This window comes from Tupaia chinensis, unplaced genomic scaffold (assembly GCF_000334495.1).
Source record: "Tupaia chinensis unplaced genomic scaffold, TupChi_1.0 Scaffold000333_1, whole genome shotgun sequence".
NCBI classification, from domain to species: domain Eukaryota; kingdom Metazoa; phylum Chordata; class Mammalia; order Scandentia; family Tupaiidae; genus Tupaia; species Tupaia belangeri.
Window position 1 is genome coordinate 1,621,910 of NW_006159827.1, and position 9,615 is coordinate 1,631,524.

General features: G+C 51.3%; 1 protein-coding gene across 1 annotated transcript in view; it reads right to left on the reverse strand.

Moving 5' to 3' along the window:
• BRPF1 (bromodomain and PHD finger containing 1) overlaps positions 1–9,615 on the reverse strand; it is a gene marked incomplete in the record, with an annotated part of 19,875 nt that overhangs the window by 4,715 nt on the left and 5,545 nt on the right. Inside the window, 5 exon segments of the mRNA XM_027773245.1 lie at positions 336–645; positions 1,679–1,807; positions 2,194–2,325; positions 2,671–2,833; positions 5,055–6,014. Coding sequence (XP_027629046.1) covers positions 336–645; positions 1,679–1,807; positions 2,194–2,325; positions 2,671–2,833; positions 5,055–6,014 — 1,694 coding nt within the window.

The window sequence follows — 9,615 nt, forward strand, 5'->3', positions numbered from 1 at the left end:
CTCTTCCTCCGCTGTTAGGAGTAGGATTACGGGAAAAGGTCAGACTCAGGACAGACTCTGGACCCCTTGAACCTGGGCAGGCAGCAAGGAACCCACTCTTCCCCCCTTGGCTTCTCACCGGGAACAGCTGTAAAATAGCAGCACCAGGATGTGGAATGGCAGGCACTGCTATCCATTCACCCAGTCTGGCTTCTTGGGGAGCATTCCTGGGGATAGCTCGCCACCGCTCAGCCTAGCTGCTTTCTGCCTACACTGCCTGCTCCCAGGAGGGGACTTTTGGGAAGCTGTCCATCCCTGGCATTGGCCTCTATGTGTGTGTGTGACTTATCACCCACCATCTTCAGTGTGGTGTGGGGCCTCGTCTCCAGCCAGGCTGTGGGGGATATGCATGCCCGTCTCAAAGTCAATGCCCATTTTTTCTGCCTGGCGCCGGGCCTGGCGGAGCACAGCACCACCCTGCTCACGAAGCCGCACTGCTGCCCTGTAGAAGATGGTGTCCTTGGCGTTATATTTGAGGCAGTTGCTGACGATGAGGTTGAAATCCTCCTCAAAATCATCAAAGTTCAGGTAGCGGTAAGCTTCCAAGTTCTGCTTCATGGTCAAAAAGTCCATGGGTTTTTTGATGTGGTCTAGGTAGTCAGGTACCTGTGAGAGCAGGGCAGGTGTGTCTACGTGGAGACATGCTCCTCATTTCCTGGAACCCTGTTCCTAACAACCCCCCTGAAATGCATCTAATAACGTCCTCCCACCACAGTTAAGAGGCAGGTATATAGCACAGGGGAAAGGAAAAGCCGGATGCTAGTCCTGACTTTACCAGTCACAAGCTGTGTGACCTTGGCAAGTCTCTCGACCTCTCTGGGCCTTCTTTCCCTTTCCTGGAAAATGGTGATGAAAACATGGCCATCTCTACCTTCTCAAGCCAGCGAAGCACCAGTAAGAAAATGGCTGGGGGGACCAGCAGTGGACATAATGGCATGTCGCTGGACTCCCATGTAGCCGACTGCGGTTCGAGTCCCGGACCTGATGGCTTAAACTCACGCTGGGCGTGTGTGTGTGCATGCCCAAGATCCCAAGAGGAGAATGGAGAAGGGATTGTGGTGTGGCCATCCCCCCTGGGGGGTGATTTCTCGCTTTCTGTCTCTGTCTTTCTGGTGAGTGCACACGCCCTATAGCAAAAACCTCTCCAAAAAAAAAGAAAAGGAAATGGCTGGGAAACCTCTGCCAATCACACCAACTTGCATCCCTATAGCTCTTTTTACCTATCTTTAAGCCTTACAAGGACACTGCCTCTCATTTTATACCTTTTAGAGAGAAGTCTGCCAGTCAGGTCCTAGGGCTTCAGAGCTGGTGCTTTAGGTGCTGAGCCTTCTAAAGGCTCCATTCTAGGGTTCAGCACCCCAAAAGTATCTCCCTGCCCTGGGGTTCATTTGGTAGACTCAGTCCCTGCCTCTCAGGAAGGAGACTGCTCCCCATTCTGGGCCCTTGGGGTGTGGCAGGGGCAAGACAGAGTCCAGTGATACACGTAGCTCCGGTTTATCGAGCCCCGGAGCCACTGGCCCCTCTCTTCAAGGTCCCCACCTAGTCCCTGGCCCAGACCTGCAGCAGGGGTCCAACTGGGAGAGAACAGACAGAAGGTGGAGTGAGGGGAAAGGATTCTTACTTCGTCCAATTCGGTTACCTCAGACAGAGGGACCGGCTCGCTGAAGATGTTGCCTGTGTCCTTCTCTTGGAGCTGCTCCAAGGTTTTGCGAAGGAGGATGAGGAAAGGGGTCAGCTGCATCTCCATGGCAATCTGCTGGACCTTGATCTGACACAGAAAGGCCCAATCAGCCAGGCCCCGCCCGCCTTTTGGCACAGAGGCCTGAGGAACTTCCTTCCTTCCCACCCCACCTCTGGGTGTACTGACTCGGGTCGGATACCTTCTATGTGGCCTGCCCAGGGCCGCTTTCTCCAACTACCCTGGCCTTCGCCTCCCTTCAACTTCCAGCACCAGCTCCCTGTGTCACATGACCTGGGATTCCATTCCTATTCCCCTGGGAGATGCTGCCTTCCAGGAGGCCTGAGCACACTGTGTGTAGGAGACCTACCTCTAGCATAGGCCCTGCTGCTTCCTGGCCAGGATACACATGTTTTTCCTGGTCTCTTGGGTTTGTTTTCTCCTCTGTCAAATAGGGCTGGCCCAGGAGCACTCACCGTCTCCCGTTTGAGTTTTTCCCGCTTGCGGATCAGTTCCACCAGCAGCCGAGCTCGCTCTAGGTCATGCCGGAGCCGCTGCCAGGACTTCAGCTGTTCTTTGAGAGCCCAGTTCTTATCCTCAGAATCTCTCTGTAGAGGAAAAAGGGGGTTTAGGAGATGAGGAGGCCAGAGGAAAGGCCAGAGGGCAGAAGAGAATCCAGGGCACTTGGGTGGAGGGCAGGTCAAGCCAAAGGAGGAAGCCTAGTTATTTATTAATGTGTGCGTCCTCGGGCCTGGCACAGAGTAAATGTTTAGTATGTGCTTACTGGATGAATGAGCGAACACCCCCATCAAACAGATAATCTATAAAGATCTTGTGCTGAGCGTGGTTTGAGGGCTTAGAGCAGGAAACAGCCTACACTCCTGACACTGGAAGTTATAGTTACAAATCTTGGTCTTCATCTCCCAGAGCCCACAGGGAATTGGACATAGTACCCCAACTTGGTCACAGTTCCTCTGCGACTGCAGGTGTGTCTGCAGGCGACGTAGCAGCGGGACTCCGTTCCGTGACTGGCGTTTCAGTGTCCAGTAGCTGTGCAGCCTCTGCATGAACTGACTCTTCCTCTGGATGGTCAGGCGGTTGGTGATTTTACTGAGCCTGGAGGCAGGGGACAAAGAAAAACCTGTGGGCCCTGATTTTTCTTAAACAGAATAGGGTTCTCGGGCCAGTGATGGTTCCTGAATGGGGATGAATGGGGAGTACGCCTCTTGTCAAAAGGTCTGGATCAGGGCTGAAAGCAAAGAGCGAATGATCCCATTAATGGTACCACAGGAAATAGGAAAGCAAGCTCCCAATACTAAGTCAGATCCCTCACCCTGACCCATGCCCCTAAGATGCTCCAGTTACTGCAGCCAGAGTAGCGCTTGACCCCAGTCAGACTGAGACTTGAAGGCTGTAAGATAGAAGTATAACTATGTAGCAGAAACCTACTGTAAGTCAACTAAATAAGCCCAGCAATTATGGCACAATGGGAACGCTACTGCCTTGCAGTGTTGGAAGCCACAGGGTGACTGTAGTTCATATCCCGCGTCAGTCTGAAAAATATGCCAGGCATCTATCTGCATGTGGGCACCCAGGACCTTAAGGAGATGGAGGAGTGGGGGTGGGGGATCTCAGCATGACACCCTTCGAGGGTGCTTCCATCTGTATATCTCTTGCAAGTGTAAACAAGCATGCATGGGCATGTACTTTTTATCATTAAAAAAAAAAAAAATCAACTGGGGCTAGCAGATGTTATGGAGGTTAACATGGCTGGATCCCACATGGTCAACTTGTGGTTTGAATCCTGGACCTGACAGAACTTCGTGGTTTGAATCCTGGACCTGACATCTTGTAAACACAATGGGGGGTAGGGGCAGCAGGTGGCATGGTGGCTGATATGCTGGATTCCCACATGGCCAACCATGGTTCACCATGGTTCAAGTCCTGTACCTGGCAGTTTGCTTTCTCACTTTCCTTCTGTGTCTCTCTCTGATGAGTGGATGTGCGCCATAGTAAGTTTTTTAAAAAATAATAACTATAATAAAGAAAATTAGGGAACAGCAGATGGTGTAATGGCTATGTCACTGGACTCCCATATAGCCGACTGCGGTTCAAATCCTGGATCCGGTGGCTTAAACTCACACCGGGAACGTGTGCATACGTGCCCAAGATCCCGAGAGAGGGGATTCTAGCATGGCCATCCCCCGGGAGGGCGATTTCTCGCTTTCTGTCTTTCTGGCGAGCACAAGCATACTGTACAAATAAAAACCTGAAAGGAGAAGGGACTGCAGTGAGGCTATCCCCCCAGAGGGCTACTTCTCACTTTCCTTCCCTCTGTGCCTCTCTAGTCTTGCTCTGCTGAGTACAAGTGCCCTACAGCAAACTAAAAAACAAACAAAACAACCAAATAGCACAAGAGTTTTTGCCATTGGGTGTATATGCTTGCCAGAGACAGGGTTTGGGGGAAATCGCCCCTCAGGGGCATGGCCACACCACAATTCCTTCTTCTCCATTCTCCTCCTGGGATTTTGGGCATGTATGCACACACACCTGCTGGTTTTTGGATTCGAACCGCAGAGTTGGCCATGTGAGATACAGCACTTACCCACCATGCCATCTGCTGGCCCTAGTGCACTGATGATCGTAGACCAAGTGAGCAGCACGTCACAATTTCTTGAGCCTTCCCTCCTCCCCTTATTCATTCCATTTCTCTCTTTAGACTCAGACCTTTTTTTCTATTGTGGCTAGTGGTTCCTCTATCCTCATCCTAACTTAACCGTACCATCAAAATGAAGGGTAGTTCGGGACCAGCAGTTAGCGTAATGGCTGTGTCGCTGAACTCCCACGTAGTTGACTGCAGTTCGAGTCCTGGACCTCGTGGCTTAAACTCACACCAGGCGCGTGTGTGCCCAAGATCCCAAGAGGAGAATGGAGGAGAAGGGATTGTGGTGTGGCCATCCCCCCTGGGGGGTGATTTCTCGCTTTCTATCTCTCTGTCTCTCTCTGTCTGTCTGGCGAGTGCACGCACCCTATAGCAAAAACCTCTCCAAAAAAAAAGAAAAAATAAATAAAAAGAGAAGCGTAGTTTAAAACACCCGTGAGTTCTGCCTGATCAATGCTGGTATTTCGGACTCCTAATGTGAAAGTCCATTTACCTGCTAAAGATAACATCTTTTGGAATGTGGTCAGTGTTTTTGTTCTTATTTTTCCTTTTTTACTTCTGCGTAGCACCTGACAGGAAGAAGACACCCATCCCTACCACTCCACTCAGGGCTGTCAGCTCCTCTCCAGGAAGGCCTTCTTCCCTTACCTGCCTGGCCGCCTGCTTTTTACATACCTGTGTGGTGGGATGCAGGGCACTGACACCACAGGTGCTGCTGCCCGCTTCTCCGCCAAGATCTTCCGTGCCTTCTTCATCTTGATCCGAGACTTGGCCTTGGCTTTCTTGACCTTCTCTGAGCTCCAGCCCTTACCCTCGTCCTCTTCTTCTTCCTCATCCTCCTCACCCTCGCTGTGGGACAGTGCAGGCAGGCGGCGCGCCGAGCCTGGGGGTGTGTGGATGTCACAGTAGGCTGTCTTGCGGACGCTGAAGGAGGTGCCATTGGCCCCTGTCTCCCGCACAGGCTCCATCTTCATGTAAAGGCCGGCCTGCTGGGCGCATGTCACGTGGAAGGCCGTGTAGCAGTTGGCCTTGTGGCACTGGATGCAGGCTCCTGAGCCCCGCTGTTTGCAAATGTAGCAGGTGAGCTTCCAGCGAGCTGGCGGGATGTGCTCGATGCTGTCGATAGGCTCTAGGAAGACCGTGTTGGCAAAGCAGACCTCGGGGATCCACAGGGCACACACCACGTGGGCCCAGCGCCCGTCATCTGTCTGCTTGAAGGCACCACCCTTGTTAGGGCACAGGGCACAGTCCACAGCGCGGGAGGGTGACTGTAGGCAACGGCGACATAGCCACTGGCCCTCGGGGATATAAGGGACACCGTAGCACTCTTGGTGCACGGCCAGGTTGCACATGTCACAGAAGAGGATGACGTTGCTGTTCTGGCACTCTCCGTCGTTGCAGATACAGCACACAGCATCCTCGTCCACTAGAGCATTGGGGTCGCCTTTGTTGTGACTCTCGAAGTAGGACTCCTTCTCCAGCCGGTCCATTAGGTACTCAAAGATCTCCTGTGGGATGGGACTCACACCCTCTGTCTTCCGCCGTTCGTTCATAATATCCAGCCAGATGTAGTCCTCTTCATCCATGTCATACTCCACTTCCTCATCCAGCTCCTCTGCGGACTTCTCAATGTACCTGCAGCGCACAGGGGCAGTTCAGCATCACATGACTGAGGCTCCCCTCCCTCAAAGTCAACACGTCACGTCTGCTGCAAGGCACTTGCTCTCCTTGCCTGCCCCTCCTTCACACAAGTCACCTCATGCCATCTTCACTCTAGCCCCAAGTACAGTAAGCATTCTATTTTGCAGAAAAGGAAAACCTAAGGCTTGGGAGGTTAATCCATCTGCCCCAACTCACTTGCGAGAGAGTGGCAGAGCTACATGAACCTAGGCCTGCTACTCCGAAGCTCGTGTCTCCCTTGGGGTGCAGTCGCTGGAAGGGAGGAGGGCAGAGCAGACGGGCCCCTCCAGGGTGGGAGGGAGAATGGTACAAAGAACCAGGAGATTCTGGATGGAAAATCTCATTTTGTATGCTGTAATGATGTATAGTGAATGAATGTAAGTAAACACATTTAAATTAAAAAAGAAAAAAAAAAAAAGAACCAGGAGAAGGGAGGCCACACGAGTCACCGCAGCAGCAGCTGCCAGGGCCTTGACCTGAGCCCTCCCAGGGCACCCTCAGATGTGAAGGACTACTTTTATTCTCTAGACAGGCTTGGGAGTGACAGTCATAAATAGCTACGATTCACTAGGCACTTACTAGGAGCCAGTCATTATGCTAAATTGTCACATTTCTCCTTGCCACGGCCACAGGGTCAGTGCTCTTACTGTCTTCGTTTTGTAGATGAAAAACTGAAGTGTTCACAACTAGTGGGCTGCCCCATACAGAGGTCACATAACCAAGGAGTGGCAGGACATTCAACCTCCAGCCCCAGCACTCTTTTATGTTTTTTAAAGAATTACTTTATGGGGCCAGCAGGTGGTATGGTAGATAAGGGCACTGGACTCCCACGTGGCTTACCGTGGTTCGAGTCCTGGACCTGGCAGCTTGCTTTCTCACTTTCTCTCTCTCTCTCTCTCTCTCTCTCTCTCTCTCTCTCTCTCTCTCTCTCTCTCTGTCTCTCTCTCCACCCCAGTCAAATTAAAATAAATAAAGTTAAATAAAATAATAATTTAAAAAAAGAGAATTACTTTATTTATTATCATTATTACTTTTTCACATGAGTTCACCAGAGAGAGACAGAGAGGGAGAGAAAGAGAGAGAGAGAAGGAAAGTGAGAAAGCAAGCTGCCAGGTTCAGGACTCGAGCTGTAGTCGGCCATATCGGAAGTCCAGGCCTCAACCACCATGCCACCTGCTGGCCCCCAGCCGCAGCGCTCCTAACCGCCACTCTACAGCACTTGCTGGGCCAGCAGGCCTGGAGTAAGGCTGCTCTAAGTGCCTATGACACCGCGCAGGCACCCCATAGCCTCGCCATGCTCAAGGTGGCCTGGACTCTGAGACCAAGGGAAGAACAGGGCTCCAGCTTCTCACAAACCTGGATCTAAATCCTGCCTCTGCCACCGTATGACCTGCGGGACATCGTTGCTCTTCTCTGAGCCTGAGTTCTCCTCATGATACAATGAGGCTAATACTACCTACTCACAAAGGTGCTGTCAGGATCCAGTAGAATTACCTAAGTGAATGGGCAAGTCAAATGGCACACAGCAGGCCCTGGAAAGGTACTAGTTCCTCTCTCTTTCGTCCTGTCTATCTCCACGTGAGAAATGGGGTCTGGCTGCAAGAGCAAGCCAGGCACGCAGACTCTGGAGCCATGTGCGTGTTTATGAGGAAAGACCAATAAGAAACAATAAACATAATAAATATATTTAAAAAAACCTGTGTCACATTAACAGGGACAGGTGCCATAGAGACAAATAAAATGTAGAGGAAAACAAAGAAAACACTAACATGCTGAGGGTGCAAGGGATGGGAGGCAGCTTGTAGTATTAAATAAAAGGCCATGTCAGACCTTTTCAAAAAGTGAGAATTCAGCAAGGGCTTGATGGTGGTGGAAATATCCCAGTGTGTGTCTAAGAGAAAAACTTCTCAGGCCGAGAAGGGAAAACTAACAGAAAGGAGTCAATTTTACATGTGATCAGTTGGTTGAAGAACTATGGCAGAAATCAAGGCAATAGTAGGATAGAGGGTTGATGGAGGCTGTTGCAATAATGGCCTTACAGAACATCTTCATCATTTTGATTTGTACTCTGAGCCAATGATGAGTCATTCAAGAGTGGGAGCTGAGCTCTCTGGGCTCTGGTGTCCTCATCTGTAAAGTGGTGATGCTCATCTCTGAACCTACTTCAGACAGCTGGTATGAACAGTAAGTGGTTCACAAAGGTAAAACGCTTAGAGCCCGACACGGACCAAGTACTCAAAACTCCATTATCGCTTTTGTACGGCCCTGACCTACCCTGCCTTACACCATCACTGCTTAGGTGCCTAACTTCTCTGCTGTAGGGAAGAAGCAGGGATCACATCTGATTCGCCACAGAGATGCAGGTGCTCCTTGTGATTCATCTCAATGGCATTTTGGGGGTGGAAGTGGCAGGGGTGGGGGTATGGGGAACTCAAACGTGGTCTGTAGAAAGCAGCTTCTTCCCCAGCTCTTTACCTCATCCCACGGTGACTGAACCTCATCTCTGAACAAGGAAATGACTCAGGGCTGGTGTGAACCATCTGGATCCTTCCAGGTCTGGATGCCAGCTCTCCTGAACACCAGCTCTCACCCTTTTCTCTGCCACCACACTCGTGACATTATATGATGGTGCTTCGCACACTCCCACGGGCAGATGACAGGCTGCAGCACAGACAGGTAGGCTGCATGTCATGGACGAGTCCTGGCACACCAGCTGACACACCACTCTCTCTCTCCCCGTCAAGGAAACGCATCAGATTGCAAGCAAGAGGACGTGATGTTACTAGAGAGATGACCTCAAATTGTCTCAAATTTATAAAAAAAGAAAAAAGACTGCTTCCAAAACTTGGGCAGTTTTACTAACGCTGGTAACAAATGACTTGCGACAAACCTCCCAAATGGCTGTGGTGTGCCAGCTGCGAACTGCTCCTCTGGAGAACAGATCTGAGCCCCAGGAAAGGGGCAGAGTGAACCTGAGTGAGGGCAGGACGGAAAGGAGCTGAAGGGGCTGAGCTGCCGATCAGAGCAGGGCCAGCTAACGAGCCAGCAGGAGGAACGGAAGGCCCCGAGAGAGAGGTCTGTGAGCTGGGGGTGAGGGACTGTGGGTGGGAGTGGGCACGGCGGTCCCTGCTAACAGAAAAGACAGACAGTGGAAGCCAGAACGGAGTGGGGCTGAGCTGGAGATTAAAGGATGGAAGAGAGGAAGGAGGAGACTGGCCAGAACTCAAATGGAGAGAGAGGAAAGTGACATGCTTGTCCCTAAAGATTTCCTTTTCAAGAATTGAGATTAAGGGACCAGCAGTTAACGTAATGGCTATGTCGCCGAACTCCCATGTAGTCGACCGCAGTTCGCATCCCGGACCCGGTGGCTTAAAACTCATGCTGGGCATGTGTGCATGCATGCCCAGGATCCTGAGAGGAGAATGGAGGAGAAGGGATTGCGGCGTGGCCATCCCCCCTAGGGGGTGATTTCTCGCTTTCTGTCTCTCTGTCTCTGTCTGGCGAGGGCACGCACCCTATAGCAAAAACCTCTCCAAAAAAAAAAAAGAAGAATTGA